General features: G+C 44.9%; 1 protein-coding gene across 4 annotated transcripts; it reads left to right on the top strand.

Moving 5' to 3' along the window:
- The first annotated feature begins 345 nt into the window (after positions 1–345).
- LOC128422476 (perilipin-3-like) lies at positions 346–15,022 on the top strand. 4 transcript variants are annotated; one of them, XM_053406545.1, is made up of 8 exons: positions 346–488; positions 1,099–1,182; positions 5,206–5,291; positions 6,286–6,481; positions 8,687–8,769; positions 10,309–10,573; positions 12,207–12,403; positions 14,456–15,022. In XM_053406545.1, exons 1-8 carry the CDS (start codon positions 422–424, stop codon positions 14,888–14,890), a joined length of 1,413 nt encoding a protein of 470 aa, XP_053262520.1. In that variant the 5' UTR covers positions 346–421; the 3' UTR covers positions 14,891–15,022. The 4 variants fall into 4 exon arrangements, with proteins under 4 accessions (XP_053262520.1, XP_053262523.1, XP_053262524.1 ...); XM_053406548.1 differs by having other exon boundaries at positions 395–538; XM_053406549.1 differs by lacking the exons at positions 346–488; positions 1,099–1,182 and adding an exon at positions 3,368–3,683.
- Positions 15,023–21,791: the final 6,769 nt, after the last annotated feature.

Genomic DNA, 21,791 nt, shown 5'->3' with positions numbered 1-21,791 from the left:
GCGAATTACATATATTTATGGCAATGGAGCCCTTCAGCCAGGGTGGCCCATAATCTGGTCTCTGCGACCTCCATCATGAATTACATGGTCTGCTAGCCTGGAAATTTAAGGCACTTGTCCTAATAGGTTTATGCCCTCATCACTGATGCCACCATGAGTTTCCCAGTCTTCTGTGAAATTTTAATTGCTCGAAAGCATTTTCAGGGGACACTTCAAGATCCATCAGTGACATAAAAGAGGGAGACCACCCGGTGGAGAGTTCTGAATGCATTGAGCAGAATGTCCTCCCACGAAGGGATTCCGTATTCTAAGGCAGCAATCCGGGCGATTGTTGATGCGTTCCTCTGTGGGGGTGACAGAGGAATGGAGGTTTTCAGAACTCTGTGAATGACAGCCCTTACCCTCTATCTGTATAAGGGAAATGCCGTTTCGAGGGAAGGGAAAGGAGTGTGACATCTCCGAGAAGCTGCAGAAGTTCTGGAAAAAAAGTGAGACGGAATTTGTATTTCTGTTGCTGTGTGCTCACCTTACATATCTTGTAAGCCTTACTATTCTTGCCATATTGATCTGTCCCCTGGGTGGGGTGTGTGTGGAATCATTAAGATAGCACTTCTTTTTCGATTAATATTTGCAAAATGTACGCCGGAGGTTGCCAACTCCATCTCTTTGTAACAAGTAAAAATATGTCCTCCTGTTAGGTTAAGCAGTATTATGGTCTGCAAAGCAGGTAAAATAAACCCCTGGTTTGGCCAAAGTCTAGCAGTTGACCCACCATATTGTGTTGATCCTGTTTGCTGTATCCTGTTCTGTTTGTGCCCCTGCCTCGTGGATCAGAATTTTTGAAACCAAACGTTGGTTATTCTGTGGTAATTCTGCACCCGACTCTTTTTGTCCTATCCTCATAAACAGAAGCCAGAAACAAGCTTTCTCCTTCGTAAGAATTTGGTGCGAAGGAAAAAATCATCATCTTCAGTTTTGTTTGGTTTCTATTTTGTGTGGGACATCTGTGAATATGTTCAAATGTTCTGCGAATTTGTCAGCACAAACTTTTCAGAATACAGATAACCAATTTGCCCCTGCTGCAATCTTTTAATCTAGGAAAGAAGCTACATAAACTGCGCCGGGCTCTTGCTATGATGATTTATCCTGAGAATTTTACTCACTCCATTAGCTCCCCATCAGGTAAGCAACATAAAGATCACTTATATTATTAAGATCAGCGTTGGAGGCCCCACTGTCAAACATACCTGTAGGAAAAGACTTTTAAGTTGTGGTATCCTGTTTGCAGAATACTTTATCATCACACAACAGAGATAATGTACATAATGTATGTTCAAATCATAGTTGCCTCCAAAGAATCTACCCACAGAGCTACAATTCCCAGCACCTTTAAGAAACTACAGTTCGCAGGATTCTTGAAATACTTTAAATACTTGATGGGTGTACACAGCCTGAGTGGCTTTTTGATGCAGCTTTGAAAACCATTTTCTTATTTATTTCCCAAGCCTTTTCTCATTCTGATGAAAGCTGTCTGCTGATTTTACTGTTTATTTATTTTATCTGCTCTCCTGCATTTGCACTCTTTATATTTTTTACTGCATGCTTTTCATTATTATGTCTTTGAATTTGCAAGGCGACAAAGAAGCTTTTCTAAAGCTAAGAGGCAGTGTAAAAACTAAATTTTTTTTAAGTAGTTCCAATGGGCTTCAATTACAAAGAGGGTAGATTTTGGTTGAACATTAGGAGGAACCTCTAGCCAGTAAGAACAGTTCAATGTTGAAGTTAAAGACTTAGAGGAGTGGTGGGCTGCAAATTCATCTATTGAGGATGCTTGTAGCTCTAGAGTTTCTACTCAGAGCTGAGAATTAGATGGAAATAGCCAACAAGGTTCCTTCCAACTATGTGATTATGTGAAATTTAGAGTTTTGTCCTTCCTGGCGATGTAGCAGATGCAAACAGGGTCACTATGGTGTATCTTTAACCACACCATTGTCAAATAACTATTGCTGCAATCCTAAAGTCACTTGCTAGGCCATGTGGAGAATATAGTATGCTGGATCAGACAAAAGTCAGTTTGTCCTAGCATTTTGCTTCCATCAGCGGACAACACATGCCTCATGAAAAATCAGAAGCAAGTTATGGTTTAAAGAAAACAGTCTTATCCTGTTGTCTGTCCCCTGTGTTTGGTAGAAGAGAAGGATTTCTGAATACAGACGTCCTCCATTATTTTGCCTAATCCCCGCCTCCCTGCCATCACCACTATAACTTGTGGTTATGAGTTCCACAAGGTAATAGAATAAGTTTGCCTTTAGGATGGGGAACCCTTTGAAACTGAGGTGTTGCTGACATCAGACACCCATGTGGTTTCAAGCCAAAAATAAATAAAAATAAATGCATGTGTTGCATTCTAAACTGAACAAAAGACTTAAAAGAAGATTCAGTGGATGCATGATATGGAGGTATATCAGTCAAAAAGTCGCCGATCCTTAGCACGACAGGTACTGATTGCAGTGTAAATAGAACATCAGATGCCAGAAGTTCTAGCATTATAATCAGGAAAGTGAATGCAATCATCTCCCGTATCTGATGCACCTCAAGTGATCATTTACACTTCTTAGGAGTTTTCTGGAAGGAATGACAGGCTTAACAGCTGTGGGATCTCCACAAAGAGAAGAGAAAAAGTAGCCAAGTCCGATGGATGGAAAGATTCACCTACTGAGGCTCTCCTGACTTGAGAATTTTTAAAGCAAATGTGGTTGTATGGCCCTCTGGTGGCATTTTATAAGCTACAACATGCTGTAATAAAATTTAAATACGCTGGTGGGCAAAGGGTCAACCGTACTGACTGAAAACCACTTCCACAATGCACATATTTATTTGTGACAATATTTGGGGGCATGATCCATCCGAGGAAGCTCGCAACATAATAAACAATAAATACAAGCAATCTGAAAGTTCTCAAAATTGGCCAAAGATTGCCTTGAGAGTTTTGCAGGATGGATTCAAATGCCTACCGAAATATTAGGGTTCATGCAGTTAAAGTGACTTGTGTGCAGGAGCAGTGCCAAGTCCACACTAAACAGGCATGTAGAAGGGCCCCAAGAAAGAGCTATTGCACTCATGTCATGCTCCTCATATGAGAAACAAGGTAGCAGACTAGGCAGGCCCTTGGTCTGATCCAGTAGGGCTCAAATGTTCTTTGCAATAAGTCCCACTGGATTCAATGGGGCTGAAATCCCAGGCAAGCTGTGCATAGGGTTGCAGCCTTCATAGTTGCTGGATCCAATTGGACAAGCAATCATAATGAAACTAATTTGCATGTACAGCCTGATTGGTTGGCACTGCTCTCTCCTTCAGTGCTTGCCGGGCTGAAGAAACAATGGGAACTCCCATCACTTGCAACCCTGGTGGTTTCTCCCCATGACCCGTCTTAGACAGTGGCAAAACGCCGCCATCTTTCCTGAAACCATCCTCATTCACCCTGGGGATGAAGTTTGAAACCATGGCAGCGGTAGCCTCTTCCTGAGAGCCAATGTAGTCCTCCTCTAATGGGAAATGCCCAAAATGTTAACATAGGAATCCCTCAGCGTGAAGAATAAGCCCAATGGAATAATCCAGTCTTCCTCCTCCAAGTCCAAAGTAGTTGTTGCTCTGGGGAAAAACGGTAATAGGGTCACCTTCTGGTGAGTCTTGGTAAACACGGGGTGGGGGTGGGGGAATACAGCTCATTCTATAGGGACAACAATGCTTTATTTAAGAACAGGGTTAGCCACTAGTTTTCCCCAAAGGCTGCTTTGAGGATGGGTGAGTATACAGAGCTTTGGATCATGGCCACTCCCACCTCACAATGGGTCTTTGTATCCCAGGAATTCTAATGCTCACATCTGTTTGTCGCTGGATCGACTTGGATGGTATGTCATTTATCAGTTTCTTTAAGCTTATATTCTGCCCTTCCTCCGAAGAGCTCAGCACAACATACATTTTACTCATTTCACAACTCACTGCATAAAAATTATATACCTCTTGATTGTAAAAATAAAACAAAACGCAGCGCTTTCCCCCTCTTTTTTAATCATGACAACCTGGTAAAATAACCTGAGAAATCATGCAGGCTGAAGGTCACCCAGTGAGCTTCATTTGAGTGGGCATATAGCTGCTCCATCACAACGCAGATTGCTCATCTTTAACATTTGGCGGGAAGGAAGCAATAGCAGACAAGACAGCATCAGCAGACCCTCCAAAGGTCCCTATTTTCCAGGGACAGTCCCGGATTTACAGAAGCTGTCCCGGTTTCTAATCTGATTCCAGAATGTCCTGCTTTTCCTTAAGACGTTTCTATTTCCATCAGAAAAATGTTGGAGGGTATCTCCGAGGCAAGGAGATAAGTAACCATACAACCTTTAGAAGACATCTGAGGCAGCTCTGTAGTTTTTAAATGTTTAATGTTTTATTATGTTTCTATATATGTCGGAAGCTGCCCAGAGTGGCTGGGGCAACCTAGTCAAATGGGCAGGGTGTAAATAATAAAAGTATTATTGGGGACAAGAACTTGCTGAGCTAAAAATTGGAACTGGAATACAAGAAGGGGAGGTGTGGGGAAGTCAAGGAAATTGGTCATTGACAGTAAGAAATGTAAGTTGTATGTGTGTTTAACTGTTTTTTTTTCTTTATGTTTTGTTTTTATTTTTATTTTGAAAATTTCAATAAATATCTTTTAAAGTTTCAAAAAAAAAAAAGATTATGGTGGATTTCCCCCACCTCCAATAATAATAATAATAATAATAATAATAAAGTATTATTGTTGTTGTTTTAAAAATTTAGAGACAGTGTGAGTGCTTTCAAGCCTCATTATCAATGGAAAAGTTTCCCATTATGGAAAGGCATAGCCTGTTTTTTTATTGATTTACTTGCTGCACTTATATTCTACCTTCCTTTATATTCTACCTTCCTTCTGAAAGTGGTATGCTGGGCTCTCTCTCCCCCCCCCCCATAAACATTACATCCTCACAACACCCCTGTGAGGTAGGTCAGCATTGTTACAGGTCCAGGGCCACCCACTGAGTTCCATGGTTGAATAGGGACTTGAACCCGAGTTTCTCATCTTCTGCTTCCACTGGCAGCAACCCGGCAACAGAGCTATTTGTGGCCGTTAATTGGGCCATGATTGCCCCCGACACAATTGCTTTCTGTTCTCTGCACTTCCAGTGACCACGGAACGCATCATGTCTTCTGCGAAGCCAGAACCGTCTGCTACGTCTTCAGAGACCTCTGACGACAGTCTCGAGGATGAGGTAGTTGTGTATTCAAGCTCGTTTGCATACCATAGGTGGAATCTAACAAAAACAGTTTTTAGCTATGCGATGTAACTTCCCCAACCTTCCCCCCAACTCTCCAAAGCAGTTGGGGGGCAGCCCAGGGAGGGGAAATTAGATGGCTTGAAGTTGTTGTATTGGAACAAGTGTTTAGATTAATATTCCCCACTTTGTTTCTATGGATGTTCCGATTGTTCTTTTCTTCCTCCTGTTTTTTTGCTGGGCTACACACCCTTTTGCTTTCTTATTCTCTCCTCAATGATCAGATTACCCATCTCTCCAGGTTTTGCAATGCCATCTCAGTCCCCCAAAGGTGCAAAAATAAAGGTGTTATTTTGTTTTTGAAAGAACCTCATACAGAATGCATGTTTAAAGGGGAGAACGCACCGAAAAAATGTGTGTTTTACAAGCAAAGTATGTACAAAATGTGAAAGTTTACATGTGGGTTTTGGGGGGCATTCTTCTGGAAAGTCTGTAAAGATATGATGGAATGGCCCTATGATGGAGCATCAGGAAAAGTGACTGGTCCGTCCATCCCTCACTTGCAACGGATTCAAAGAACCACAGTATGAAAGGCAGAGCACTGGGAGAATCTCAGCAGATCTCAGAGCATAAACTTGATCTAAACTAATGTATTTTAAGTTGTTTTGTCTTTGTTTTAAGTGCTATTGTTTTTTGGAAGTCACTTTGAGTTTCATTTTTGAAAAGCAAGTGACTAATTAATATAACAAATGTTTAAAATAAAATTATAAAGTCCACCCAAACACGGAGGGTTGCTAACTTCGGGTTATAGTATTGACTTGTATTACAAATCGCGGCCTCTGCTTCTTTTGTGGTATGCTATTGTTTATTGGTACTGCCGTAGTGTGGACGTGTTGTTTTGTTTGAACTGTGCTCTGAATGGTTTTTTTATTTATTTATTGTACAACTGATGGCTTAAATAACAAAGGTCTGGCTTTGGTTTCCATGTCAGAATGTCTTGAAGAGAGTTGGCAGCCTCCCCTTGGTGTGCTCTGTTTGCGACTTAGTTTCTTCAAACTACACCTCCATCAAGAGAAAAAGCTCCTACCTTCAGACAGTGTGTGGCGGGGCAGAGAAAGGCATGAAAACCATCACTGGAGCTGCCATCAACAAGGCACAGCCACTTCTGACTACATTTGAACCTCAGAGTGAGTAAAACTGAGGCAGAGGGCTGCATTTTTGTGTGCACGCTAAATGCAACAAGCTAGAATTAGCCGAAGAGATGACAATGAGCATTTATTGACAAGCTAGCCCACAATCGCTGAAATATACTTGGAGTCCTGTAGTGATTTCATGCTCTTTATTGCAGCTTGTAAAACAGTGATTGAATTGCCCGCCAAACCTCAGGCTTTTATTTATATTATTTACACAATGAGTCCCGTCTGATTGGCTGATTCTGCTTCCCTCCTGGAGCTTGATTGGTCTTTTCCTGCAGGCCAATCAGTTGTTGCATTCTACGATCCAACCAGCCTAATAGGCTGATTAACTTCCTTGTGGAGCCTGATTGGTCTTTTCCTGCAAGCCAATCAGTTGTTGCATTCCAGGATCCTACTTGCCTATTGTTACAGGATCCAAGCTTAGTACAGTCATACCTCATGTTACGTCCGCTTCATGTTATGTTCTTTCAGGTTATGTCATGCGGTGACCTGGAAGTACCGGAAAGGGTTACTTCTGGGTTTCGCCGCTCGCGCATGCGCAGAAGCACAAAATGATGTCACACGCATGCACAGAAGCGGCGAATTGCAACCCGCACGTGCGCAGACACGCCGCTGCGGGTTGCGCTCTTTTCATGTTGCAAACGGTCCTCCAGAATGGATCCTGTTCACAACCAGAGGTAGCACTGTATGTAACAATCGCCCTCAAATTGCCACTGCTATCAACACACACAACAATCTATTCAAGCTTCTCTGGGTTTAGGAGTCCTTCCTACATTGGAAAGGAGGTCTAGCAGAGTGCAGGAGCTTTCTGGAACCCTGTAAACGGATTCTAGTCAGTGGCGAAGCATGACTCCAACACGCCCGGGGTGGGAGGGGGCGGGCACCCGCCAACACAAGGGGGCCGGGCAAGTGGCAGAGAACAAAGGCATCATGCAACCAAGCCCCATCGCCGCTGGAGCAACCCCAGCCCCGAGCGGAGGCTGTTGTGCCCTTCTGCCCCCCCCCCCAGATCTGAGCCTTGCAAGGCTGCTCAGTGTGGGGACACGGCGTAAACTAAAGTCACCTGACTCGGTTGCTTTGCTTGCGTTTTGAAAGACACTCGCTGCTGCAGGGCACCTGTTTGTGATTGTTGTGTTTTCCTGCAGAAAGTTCAGCTTTCAAGTTCACCTCTGCCCCACTTCTCCAGTGGGATGGAGTCAGGATTCCCCCCCTCCCCACGGCTCCCCAAACTGGTGCCAGCCCCCCCCCCCAATTCAGGATGGTAGTGCCAGGAGGTGGGCGCGCAGCGCGCTCAGAGTTGAGCACCGGCACCAGGGAAGCGGCGTGCCCACCTCCCAGCTGGTTGGCCATTTTGTCACCCCCCTCATTGATGACACCCGGGGTGGCCCGCACCCCCCTTCCTATGCCGCTGATTCTAGTAAGTCCCTGTTCTACTTTGCTCAGTAGTCCACCAAGAAAAAAAACATGCGGATCTGCTGATGAATTTGGTTGTTACAGACAGAAATCCAAAACTGACCAGCCAAATAATCACACCAGTGGTGGAAAAAGTAAAGGTTTGTTTAGACGGCAGTAAGAAATTACAAGGGAATCAAGTTCAAAATCCTGTACAAAAGTTGAGTTGGGTAATTTCTTCTAAGTTAGAAATGTGGTTGATATTTTCCTGATTTCCTTTATGAACATAGGGCTGCCCTCAGTATCTTGGCTATTTAACTGTGTGCTGTTAGATCAATTGATTTATTGCTGTTGATATTGTTGCAATCTTTGAGGGATGTGAGATTCCAGGGGTTCCAGGCACTGACTCAGGGTTCATGTTGCCTTTGGAATGAGGGACAGTGGAGACTGTGCTTTAAAGAGTGGGTTTTCATGGGAAAAGTTCTGGAGCAAAAAAAAAAAAAGGATGCTCAGACACAGAGCTTTAAAGTGTGGAAAGTGCAAAGGAAAGTTAAGTGTGGATAAGCCCATTGGAAAATAAAACGGACATTGGAAAAATGAGGGACTGAGAGAAAGAACAATTGATAGATTTTCACCCTACCAGTATTTTGTAACCATTGCCAAAGTTCCTTATGTGATTTCTTGGTATAATATTTTTGTTACAAATAAGTCAAAGCTCAGTTGTTTTAGTGAGACTGAAAGGGACTCATGACAGCAACCATAACAAAAACCTAAGTGTCTTCCTCTCCGTGTCTCTCTCCTTAGTTGCAACAGCAAACAGGTTCGCCTGCCGGGGCTTAGATACAGTGGAAGAGAAGATGCCCATCCTTCAACAGACGGCTGATCAGGTGAGCAGTTGTCTGCCTCCCAGAAGATTGTAAACATTTATTTAGGCCATTTCGAATAAGTCTCTGGGCACTTTGCAACATCTTAAAAACATCACAAATAGAGGTGAAGGATGCCACAGTTCAAAGCAGCCCAAAACCAAGAGAAAAGATGGTCCTCTTAAAACACAGAGGGCAGATACATTGGACAAAAGATATTGGTCATAATATAGATGGGGAAGCATGGGAACGACTGTGGAATACAGACATAAAATTTACAGCATGTTATTGGTCTAACAGAAAATTATATGAAAATGATATATCGATGGTACCTAACACCGAGTAAATTGGCAAAAATGTATAAATCCAAATCAAGTAAGTCTTGGAAATGTAAAGAAAAAGAAGGTTCTTTTTATCGTATGTGTAAGGTCTTGTAGTAAGGTTAAAGCTTACTGGGAAATGATATATAATGAATTGAAAAAGATGTTTAAAATAACGTTTGTAAAAAACAACAACCCAGAAGCTTTCCTTTTGGGAATTATAGGGACAGAACTACCCAAACTGTCTAGAAATTTATTCATGTATGCTACTACAGCAGCAAGAATGTTACTTGTCCAAAAATGGAAAGAAGAATAAGTCCCAGAAAAAGAAGAATGGATAAAAAAGCTTATGGAATATGCAGAAATGGCGAAGCCTAGCAGAAAAATAAGAAACCAAGATAACAAACTTTGTATAAAATAATGTAAATTGTTTATTTAATATTTACAAATAAACAGATAAGAACATTGGCAGGATTATTGTAATAACATGCAGTTTTATAAGAGTATATATTTAAAGTAGATGAATAAATGAGCAAAATAAGTTAATTTGGATATCCAGAAAATATTAAAAATAAATTTAAGGAACTGCAGAAAGAGGGGGAAGGGAGCCAAATTTTGAAATGTTAAAATGATCATAAAATTATTGACATGTATAAAATTGAAAATCATAAATAATTTTTTAAATTAAATAATAAAAAACCACAGAGGTAAACTCAGGTCGCATCCCATGCACCATAAATTTAGAGCACATGTCTTCCTTGCAAAGAAGCCAGGGCACTGCAGTTTGCCCCTCACAGAGCTACAATTCACAGTAAAGGTAAAGGTAAAGGGACCCCTGACCATTAGGTCCATTCGTGGCCGACTCTGGGGTTGCGGCGCTCATCTCGCTTTATTGGCTCAGGGAGTCTGCGTACAGCTTCCAGGTCATGTGGCCACCATGACTAAGCTACTTCTGGCGAACCAGGGCAGCGCACGGAAACGCCGTTTACCTTCCCGCCAGAGCAGTACCTATTTATCTACTAGCACTTTGATGTGCTTTTGAACTGCTAGGTTGGCAGGAGCAGGGATCGAGCGACGGGAGCTCACCTTATCGTGGGGATTTGAACCGCCGACCTTCTGATTGGCAAGCCCCAGGCTCTGTGGTTTAACCCACAGCGCCACCCGCGTCCCTACAATTTACAGTACCCAAGACAAAAGCTAGTTTCCAATATTCCCACCAGGATCTGTCTTCTGACTCTTGCAGGTTGTCTCTGGTACGAAGGAGATGATGTCTTCTAAAGTCACATGTGCAAAGAGCGCCATGACCCGCAGGCTATCGGGGATGGTTGACATGACCAGAGATGTTGTCCAGGGTAGCGTGAGGACCACAACGTCCATGGTGACTGGGAGTATGAGCCTGTTGATGGGGACGAGAGTTGGCCAGATGGCCAGGACCAGTGTGGACACCATGCTGGGCAGGTCCCATGCATTTATAGATCACTATCTCCTGGTTGCCGATGATGATATGAGTAAGGGCTCCTTAGAGTGCTTGCCCCCTACCTGTACAGTGCAGAGTGTTTTTTTATCTTAATGATACGTGCAGGCAAAGTACCACCAAGATTTAGACCTGGGGTGAGAGAAACCTTTCAGCTCAAGAGCCACATTCCTTTCTGGGCAAATTCTGGTGGTCACACGCCCGGTGGGGGGGTGGCAGGTACAGAGGCAAAGTAACCCTTTGGACAGTAGACTAGCTCCTACACATACTCAGTGCTTTTCTTCAGCCAGAGCACAGTTTCAGCATCTCTTAGGTGAGCACCATTGCGGGCCGGCGCCCTCCCCCCCGCCCCCCGTTTCCTGCCTTTATGTACTTCCGCGAAGCCCCAAACATACATTTCAAGTCAAAACGGAAGCTGGCCAGTGTGTGCGAGTCTACACTTTTAAAGATCTATGATTCTGTAGTTTTTAGCGGTGAATGCTGCTGTTGTCAAACAGCTGTTCAGGGCTGCCCCAGGTTGCCTGGTGACTTACAATTTCATGGTGAGTTCTGGCACCAATTTTTCTTGATAAAAAGCGCTGCACGCACCCCTCTATATCCAGGCAAGTAAGAGGCAATACAAGACCTCAAGGACGCATTCTGCACAGGCAAACAAGGCCAGTGAGGGGTGTGGCTTGGGGAGAGGATGTGTGGCATGAGGAGAGCCCTGAGGGCCACATAGAGAGGACTGGAGGGCCATATTTATCCCCCAAGCCTGAGATTCCATGCTCCTGATTTAGACAAATCATTAGTCTAAGGCTGGGTCAGCCCCATGAGCATCTTTCCGCAACTTTATGCTCCTCCAGTGTTGGATTTTTAAGAAACACACACACACAAATGTGTATACATGCTCCATTAACTGTGAAGCATCTACCACTTAGATGTGCCAAATTTATTACGGAGCCTGACCACTCACGAGGGGGGGGGGTCAGCGTCTGTGAAAATATTAGGCCCTAGACGAAATGACCCCTCCCCAGCTCACTGCCCTATCTGTAGGTAGCAAAATGGGAAGAGAGATTTCAGAAATTTTGCAAAGGGGGCAGGCAATGTGGTGAAATGAGGGGCATATTGGAGGGGGGCAGCCTTCCCAAAGTCATCTTGAAAGATAAGTGATGACATAGCATAATTCCCAGGACATCTCTGCAGGTGTGGGGAGGGAATGGCAGCCAGACTAACTGGCAGGTCCCAGAGATTTTCTGGGGAGTGGTGACTGGGGAAAGTAAGGCATTTCACCCTCTTTCACCCCCACGCACGTTTTCAGCTGCAGTGGGGAAAACACATACGACTGGGCAGTATTCTGCTAAGTTTTACTCAGAGTAGACCCACAGAAATCAATGAACCCACCGTAGCTACATGAAAAGCTTTAAACAATGGCTCCACCATTCGGGCGTAAAATGTGATTACAATTTAACTTATAAAATGGTCCCCAAGGATGCCAACATGGTTAATCCCTGGCATAGGGAAAAATTGTGTATATGGCAACTGGCTCATGGAGATGTCTCCTGGCCATAGATCCCAACACCTTGCAAAAATAACTGGGGCCACCTCGAACACGGGGCTGCTGCAATCTCCTGCTGCAACCTTCTGTCTCCCTTTACGATCACACAGTGATGTTTCTTTCATTTCAGATGAGACTCGGACATGTTCTAAATGTGGATTAGGGGATTCCAGGGAGGAAGTGCAGGCACAGATCAGGTGCGAAGGGTACATGGTCTGCTTGCTTTCCTTGCTGAACAAATTCCAACACTATGCTTCGATGCAGTCTCAGCGCCGCATCAGCCACACGTGCCAAAGCCTCCAAAAGGTCACGGAAAACTGCTATGCGGTAAGAGCACATTTCCCCTGCCTTTCTTTCCCCCTCCTATGTCGCTCTGGGCTGGGGAAAAACAATCACATCTCCTTTGAAAACAAAAAGTTTTCAAGGCTGAAATATTTCTTAGATTAGCCCCAAGGATGGTGTATGTGAGAGAGAGGGGGGGGAAGGGAAGGCAACTGTGTCATCAGGGTCAAATTCTACACCAGAACTTTCCAAACTTTTCATATTCGTGACACACTTTTTAGATATGCATCATTTAGTAGCACAGTAATTCAGTTTACTAGCAAACCAGAGGTTAAACTAAAGGAAGGTCAAAGGTAAAGGACCCCTGTACTGTTAAGTCCAGTCAAAGGTGACTATGGCGTTGTGGCGTTGATCTCGCTTTCGGGCCGAGGGAGCCGGTGTTTGTCCACCGACAGCTTTCCAGGTCATGTGGCCAACAGGACTAAACCGCTTCTGGTGCAACAGAACACCGTGACGGAAAACAGAACGCACCGAAACGCTGTTTATTTTCCCGCCGCAGTGGTACCTATTTATCTACTTGCACTGGTGTGATTTCGAACTGCTAGGTTGACAGGAGCTGAGACAGAGCAACAGGCGCTCACCCTGTTGGGTGGACTCGAACTGCAGACCTTCTGATCAGCAAGCCCAAGAGGCTCAGTGGTTTAGACCACAGCGCCACCCATGTCCAGAGGTTAAACTAACCCCTTTCTAGCCCTGGGAAGAGCATGGGGAGCGTCCACATGACACACCTACACACTGCAACCGACACAGTAATGTTTGGAAAGGTCTGGTTTATACATACACATACGCTGCAGAATGAGAAGTACACTGCCATGTAAAGAGAGAGAGGAGAGCATAAGACCATTGAGCCCACAAACTAAAATAAATGCATGGGAAAGGGAATTTATGTTCCAAATTTAAACAGCACTAAATGCAAGCTGTGCTGGGGAAGGGTGACCAGGACACTAACAGTGCACTCCTGTTTTCCCCACTGCAAGTGTGCACCTTGCACTTGGCACTGTTCGGATTCAGTGGATTTCCGGGTGGATCTGACCCTGGCAGCCTGGCTTGCATTTGGCACCCAAAATGCACATGCTGGCCAGCTCCTGGGTGCGTCGTCAGCATGATCCACAGAGTTCAGCAGGTTCACAGCACAAAGTTCACAACACAAAGTTAGGTATGACCACCTCCCTGTAAGCTGATCCACAGTAAAAAAAGCATTAGGAGCAGGGGCTAGTGGAAAAGTTGGCAACTTCATCTTTGCATTATGTCACGTCCTCCGTGTCAAAATTTCTCTTTAAGTGTGAACAGGCCATAGCTCAGTAGCAGGAGAAATGCTTTGCATGCAGAAGGTTGCAGGTTTGAGTCCTGGCATCTTGAGATAAGGCTAGCAAAGACTCCTGCCTGAAGCTCTGGAGAGCCAGTGCCAGCCAGTGCACAGCTATTGCCTTTTTTTATTAAAAAAAATTCATTTATGTAATGCCTTTTTTCAAGGTGGTGCACATGGGTCTTCCTTTTCCCATTTTATCCTCACAACAACCCTGCCAGGTAGGTTGACTGGCCCAAGGTCACCCAGTGAGCTCTGTGACTAAGTGGAGAATAATAGAAGCCCCATCTCCCAGGTCTTTGTTCAACACTCTAGAATTGTGGAATCTTAGAGCTGGAAGGGATCCCAAGGGTCATCTAGTCCAACCCAGACCTTTGATCATCTCGGTTGCCCTCCTCTGCACACGTTCCAGTTTGTCAATATCCTTCTTAAATTGTGGTGCCTGGAATTGGACACAGTACTCCCTCCAGCTGTAGTCTAATCCAGCCTTTCTCCACCTTGGGTTCCCAGATGTTGCGCAACAATTCCCATCATCCCTGATGCAGCACTGGTCCTGCCAGCTAGGGATGATGGGAGTTGTAGTCCAACAACCCAAGGTTGAGAGAGGCTGCTGTAAGCACTCCACCACACTAAGTGGACCAAAGGTCATGACTTGGAATAAGTCATCTCCCTATGTTGTTGTTGTTGTTTTAATATATATATACATTCCCCAATGGATGTCTGCATTTCAGGAATGGAAGGCTTGGCTGGCCGCCTTGTACTATACGGTCACACTCCCTCTGAGGACCATCTACCTGATCATCCTCTTCAGTGTGGAAGAATTATCCTCCCAGTTTCACGAGAATGTCCCCCAGGCCTCTTACGCCCTCGAAGAACTCAAGATGGCACTCTCCACCCTAGAATGCCTGCAGGATCTCTGCCGAAGAATCTTCACCCGAGTGTGGGAGAGAATGTCCGAGGAGGAGAACCTGAACGCGCTTTTGAACTACGTGTCGCAATCCCTGCCCTTTTGCTTCTTCACAAACAGCTGCAGATGCAAGACCTGCCCGGGCAGTGCCCTTAGGGCCCTCAAGATTGCGCGGAGCGGGCAGGCGTCTCGAAGCACCCTTTCTGGGCAGCAGGAATCCAGGACCGGCTTCCTGGCAGCAGCAACCCCAACCACCTGAGCCCTCCGGGGTCACCTGTAGAAGGCAGAGGGAGAAGCATGCAATGTGGACTTGAGGGCATTTTTAAAGGGCTTGGTTCTTAGATTAAATCCTAGGCACAACAGCAGCCTGGCAGTAAATGAGTGAATTAGACCTTAGTGTGCATGTGTGTTTTTCTCGTGTCTCAGAAAGCCGAGGAAACTCTCTCTCTCTCTCTCTGAGACTGAGGCTGAGGGAAGACGAAGGGAATCGAAGCAGAAGTCCTTGTTCTAGGATCCCCAAAGACCCGGTTACGTTGTCAAGCTAAAAATATGCAGTATGCATGTCCCAGTGCACCTCCTTCCCAAGTCATGGGATAGCTCAGTGAGAGGGCTCATGCTTAGCATTATACGGGGTGCAGCATATCCTGTAGGAAAGATTTCTATATCAGGCAGCCGTCCAACATTCCTTTAAGGGTGGGGAGCTGCTTCAGAACATCCTTTTCTGTCAAAGATGGGGAACTTCCAGAGGTTAGGCTGCAGCCCATCACTCTGTTGGCTGAGGCTGTCGGGAGTCCAAAAACATCGGGAGGTTCCCCAGCCTCGTCTTATACTATTTTGGTAACACCTGAAGATTGGGGGCCACATGGCAAGGACTCCGCACCGTCACTTTTTCCTATAACCCTGTAGTCCCAGCATGAGCACCCTCAAAAGTGGGACGGGGAAGCTGTGACCTTCTCAAGGTTGTTGGAGCGCCCGCCGAGACCACATGACACCGGTCTTGAAAGACCTACATTGGCTCCCAGTACATTTCCGAGCACAATTCAAAGTGTTGGTGCTGACCTTTAAAGCCCTAAACTGCCTCGGTCCAGTATACCTGAAGGAGCATCTCCACCCCCATCGTTCTACCAGGACACTGAGGTCCAGTGCAGAGGGCCTTCTGGCGGTTCCCTCACTGCGAGAAGCCAAATTACAAGGAACCGGGCAGAGGGCCTTCTCGGTAGTGGCACCCACCCTGTGGAACGCCCTCCCACCAGATGTCAAAGAGAACAACTACTACCAGACTTTTAGAAGACATCTGAAGGCAGCCCTGTTTAGGGAAGCTTTTAATGTTTGATGCATTACTGTATTTTAATATTTTGTTGGAAGCCGCCCAGAGTGGCTGGGGAAGCCCAGCCAGATGGGCGGGGTATAAATAATAAATTATTATTATTATTATTATTATTATTATTATTACTCCCATCATGCCTAACCACTGGCCATGCTGGCTGGGGCTGATGGGACTTGGAGTCTAATGAGCCGCAGCTTCCCTACCCCTGCCCTAAAAGTATCATCTGGTGGGAGGGGAGCAGAGGTGGAGTGGTTCAGGGGGTCCAAAACTTATTGCAGCAGGGTCCCTGTCTCCAGCGCCCTAGAGAAACACCCTATCAGCACAAAAGGAGGGCCTTTTCTCCACTGCATGCACCAAGGCTAAGCATTTAGGAACACTGAAAACACAAGGTGCTTCCATTTCAATAGACCTATAATAATAATAATAATAAATTTTATTTATATCCCGCCCTCCCCAGCCGAAGCCGGGCTCAGGGCGGCTAACAACAATAAAACAGTACAAAAGTACAACACAAACAACACTCTAAAATCATTCATTATAAAATAAATTAAATTCAAGCCACTGGCCACCATTGGGCCAGAGCTCCGCGAAGATTGCCGAGGGAGGGAGTCAGGCTGCGCCCTGACCAAAGGCCTGGTGGAACAGCTCTGTCTTGCAGGCCCTGCGGAAAGATGTCAAGTCCCGCAGGGCCCTAGTCTCTTGTGACAGAGTGTTCCACCAGGTCGGAGCCACAGCCGAAAAAGCCCTGGCTCTAGTTGAGGCCAGCCTAACTTCTCTGTGGCCTGGGACCTTCAAGATGTTTTTATTTGAAGACCGTAAGTTCTATGTGTATGTTCTGTTACTTCCCTTAATACTTCACTGTGGGAGCCAGGGTGGGAGCCAGAAAGCCCTGGCCGAGGTTTGTAGTGCCACCTGGTGTCTTGCTGACCCAGTGACCAGCATGTCTGTGTCTTACAGTGTATTGGGATTGTATTGACCTTAAAAGGAGTTGTGTTTCCTCTGGGCAGTGTTGACCCTATATGGTGTGGGTGGGTTTAAGCTGGCCAGATGAGGTAACATGAGACACTGGCAAGCAGCCATGCGGCTGGAGAGAACAAAGGGTAATAAAAACGGACTGGAGAGGAGAAGATGTCTGAAAGAGCTGCTCCATCAGTCCAAGGAAATAAGCTAGCTCTCTGCGTCTTTATTTTATGCTGAATTAAGCGCCATTTGTAACGGCTGGCCCGACAAGTGGTGCCCCGTGTGAGGCTGAATAAAAGATACGACTGAGGTTTTTAAAAGAGAGCTAAAGAAGCAAGATTGAAGCAAACAGTCTGGGCAAGACTGTGAGAAGATTTTTGATCCAAGCAGTGGATATTCATCGACTTACCTCGCCTGGAAAAGGCTGCAAGCGCTATTCATCTACGGATCCAAGGTTAGTCGATCCCTTAAATATTGATTTTAGAAAAATGGGCAGCTCTTTGACTACTCCCCAACAGAAATTTTTAAAAGACTTAAAATTTCTCCTCTCCTGCAACAAATTGGAAGTTCCTGAGGGAGATTTGATACAGCTCATTCTGGCAATCGATGAACATTGCCCCTGGTTTCCTGCAGAAGGAACTTTGGAATTAAAACATTGGGACAATATTGGAACACATTTTCATGGGCTTCCCAGCATTGGTGTACGGAATTTAAATGCATGGTGCAAGGTTCGATATGCTATGGGTTCTTTATCACCAAAAAATATCTCCATAGCTGCATTGCCAACACAAGCTCAAGCTTCTTTAATTCAGCCTGCTGTCCTGCCATGTGTTCCAGCCTTTGCTTTGCCTGCTGCAGCCCCAGATCCCAAACCTCCAGACTGCAGTTCCTCACCAGAAGACCCAAATCTGCAAAAATACCATGGTCTGGCTGGAAATGACTCTGCTTTTTCAGCAGCAGCAAAAGCAGCTACCCCTTTGCAACGTGCAGTATTTGCCTGTTCCTTAACTCAGGATACTAAGGCATTCCCTGGTGTTCCAGCAGGAATTCAAGCCCAGCTTTTGGCTCCAGATGAATTCAAGCCTTTGGCACGTACAGTTTTACCCCCATCAGCTGGTGTATTGTTTGCTCACGAATGGGAAATTGCCTGTGGTGTTTATGCTCCTGCTTTACTGCAACAAATCAGAGGAAAAAATCCTAATCCTACCCTCGCAGATGTGATGGATGCTATGATGGAGCATGGCCCCATTGCTCAGGCTTCAGTACAAGCCACACTGCTGCAGATCTTATTGAGGGATACAGCTCTTGCTGCTAAACAAGCAATGAGAAAAATCCCAGAACCTAGAGAATCATATCCTTCCTTTATGGACAGGCTGATTACAGCAGTGAGTAGCCAAATTGAAAATCCTGAAGCCAAACAAATAATTATCAAACAATTGGCCTTTGAAAATGCCACTGAGGATTGTAAGGTTGCGTCGCGCCCGATAATACACCTTCCTGCCACTACGATGCTACGCATTTGTCAGTCTGTTGGTACAGCCACCCACAAGGCTCAATTGCTGGCAGCAGCACAAGATAAAAACCAACCTGTAGCCATGAATACAACATTTCCAGCATGGCAAACCAAGATCACTGATACCTCAGTGTGGGTAGAACAGTGGCCTCCACCAAAAGAAAAAACCGCAGCGATGGCACCATCTCGTTTCTGAACAGCTTATTTCTGAACAATTAACTTTTGGCTACATTGAAACATCTTTATCCCACTGGATCCAGCAGACAGGAACAGTTTGCTTTTACATTGCCAGTATATAACAATTTGCAATCCACCCAGTGATATCAGTGGATTGTTCTGCCACAACAGCATGCGGAACTCCCCTACACTTTGCCAAAATTTTGTGAATGAAGCATTGAAACCTTTCCGCATGCGCCACCTAGAGGTGCTGAACACAAGCTGCATCTGGCAGTATTTGCTACACCATTGTTGCCAACAGGAAATTTATATGCTCAGACGGACAAGAAGAAGACTATCTGCATTATAGAATGGTTACATTTACCTCATACCCCTTTGAAGAACATTTATTCCGCAAATGAATCCACATCAGACAATTGTTATCAAAGGACGTTCACGTGCTATAACTTTGAGCAGTTTTGATGTTGCATCAATTTATATGCCATTTTCACAGACTGAACAGCAGCATTTATTGATCACAAATGCTGCCGTGCAAATTGTTTTGGCTGATTTTATAGGTCATCATTTTTAATCCTCCAAAGGATGACCGTTTGACATTTCTGACACAAGTCACTTATGTTTTGACAAACCCCTTGTCTCTCACACTTCTCCCCTCTGCATTAATCCTCTTCACAGATGGAACAAGAAGTATGGGGGTGGTGATGTGGGAGGAGGGAGGAAAATGGGAAAGTTTATTTACCTCTTCACAGTCTTCTGCCCAGCGAGCAGAGCTAGCAGCTGTGATTCTTGCCTTTCAATCCTTTCCTACTCATTCTTTCAATCTTATTGTGGATACTCAGTATGTATATCGCTTTTTGCTATTTTACCAATATCTTATATAACTCCTTCCTTGGATTCTGACTTGTTTTCCTTGTTTCTTGCCCTGTAGGCCTTACTTCAGCACAGAGAGTTCCTTATTATGTTGCACATCTTCGCTCCCACACATCACACCCAGGGTATTTAGCAGAGGGAAATTCAAGAGCAGATTCAGCTCTGAAGAACATTTCTGCCTTCTCTCTTTTCTGATCCTATACTATGTTATAACAACCTTCATCTCCCTGCAAAAGCATTGGCTAAGCAGTTTTCTATTCCTTTGGCCCAGCATATATTTCTAAAACATTTTCGGAATTTTGTATGTTGTGGAATGTGAAATTAACTCATGGTATACACTTTAACTCCATAGGGCAAGCGATAGTGGAAAGAGCGCACCTGATGTTCAAAACACTATTGCTAAAACAGCTTGGCGGCCGAAACATCCAACAGCACTCATTCCTTCAGCTGTTCACCAAGTTCTTTTTGTGTTTAACCTTCTCTTATATCCAAATACTAGGACCCATACTCCCGCGGAATTGCATTTTAGGAAGGAGGAGGCACTCCTTTGCCCCTTGGTGGTGTACAGACGCTTGCCTGATTCCGCATGGCATGGACCTGTCCCGCTGATCACGTGGGGACGAGGGTACGCGGCAGTGGATGTCGAGGACAAGCCTTTATGGGTTTCAGCTCGATGTGTGCAGCCATGGCAAGTCCCTTCAACTGCGGAAGTGCTTCCTAACCATTTGCCTTGCCATCCTTTGCTGCACCATTATACAAGGAAGAGAAGCAGACGACACGGTCCAGTTGAAACCACCATATTTCACCTTATTGGCTGGCAAGCAGCAGTTGCCTGAATCCTACACTGGCTGGCAGTATTCACGGCTCAGCCACTCTCGAACTATAAGAACAGTGTTGTTGAATAAGACTTTTAAGGGTGAAAATTATCATAAGATATGGAGGAATAATATTTTTGTACAAGTTATGATTAAGTTTACTAGTTTATTGCATGCTTCTAAATGTTGGGTATGTATGCCTGCCCCCAGTTATTTTCAAATTAAAGAGGGGAAAGAATCATGGGGCATATATCCAAACTGTCAATATACATTGAAATTCATGTTTAATAGCTCTTGTTCTCTTACAGGAACATACAGTGACCAATCTCAGTGCTATAGAAGCGATACCAGTGCATGGCTAATAAACTAGAAAGGAAGCCTACCATGCAGCATGGAATCAGAATTCTTACATTCTTAGCTTCCAGATGGAAGTTGGCTTCGACATTTATTGATTATAGTGATTATTATAGTAGTTATTTGCATTATTTTGTGTTGCTATATACAATGTATTCATTCTTTAATTTCTGTATGTACTGCATGGTTCTCCAGTCCACGGCCCGCTTCCGGTGTCAAAAGAGTCGCTTATCACGCTCGACAAAGCCATTGGTACTGATATATATGATTATGCTTAAAATATAAAGAAAGAGGGCATGTGGGAGCCAGGGTGGGAGCCAGAAAGCCCTGGCCGAGGTTTGTAGTGCCACCTGGTGTCTTGCTGACCCAGTGACCAGCATGTCTGTGTCTTACAGTGTATTGGGATTGTATTGACCTTAAAAGGAGTTGTGTTTCCTCTGGGCAGTGTTGACCCTATATGGTGTGGGTGGGTTTAAGCTGGCCAGATGAGGTAACATGAGACACTGGCAAGCAGCCATGCGGCTGGAGAGAACAAAGGGTAATAAAAACGGACTGGAGAGGAGAAGATGTCTGAAAGAGCTGCTCCATCAGTCCAAGGAAATAAGCTAGCTCTCTGCGTCTTTATTTTATGCTGAATTAAGCGCCATTTGTAACGGCTGGCCCGACACTTCACAACTCAAGCCACTCTAAAAGAAGGTATTGGAAAACTCCAAATCATTTGCCCATGTATGGGCCCAGATCTAGCTGAAAGGCAACACACAGAGATCTTCATTGATCATTGCAGTGCGCTCCTAATTATTATTATTATTGCAGAAGTTTATTATACATCCTTGCACAATCTTAGAAGAAGTGTGGCTGTGGCTCCCATGGCGGGACCCTGCACTTCTGGATTTCCTGTTGCACTACTAGCAAAGAGAAGAGGCTGTTCCCCTTGTTCATATTAGCTGTTGATGGGAAGATCTATTCACGAAACAGCAAAGCAGAGTTGAATTTGGTGGGCATATCCTTGTCTGCTTCCCGACGTCAGGGGTGAAGGGCAACATTCCCTTTGTGGCAGGCTTCCGAGGGCCATAGGCACAAATGGTTGAAGCGACACATGTAAACGTTGCTTTCTAGAGTAACCCATGGCATTACCTATACAGAC

This window comes from Podarcis raffonei, chromosome 10, assembly GCF_027172205.1.
Source record: "Podarcis raffonei isolate rPodRaf1 chromosome 10, rPodRaf1.pri, whole genome shotgun sequence".
Classification (NCBI taxonomy): Eukaryota; Metazoa; Chordata; class Lepidosauria; order Squamata; family Lacertidae; genus Podarcis; species Podarcis raffonei.
Note: the sequence above shows the minus strand (reverse complement) of the source record. Positions and strands in the feature narration are given on the sequence as shown.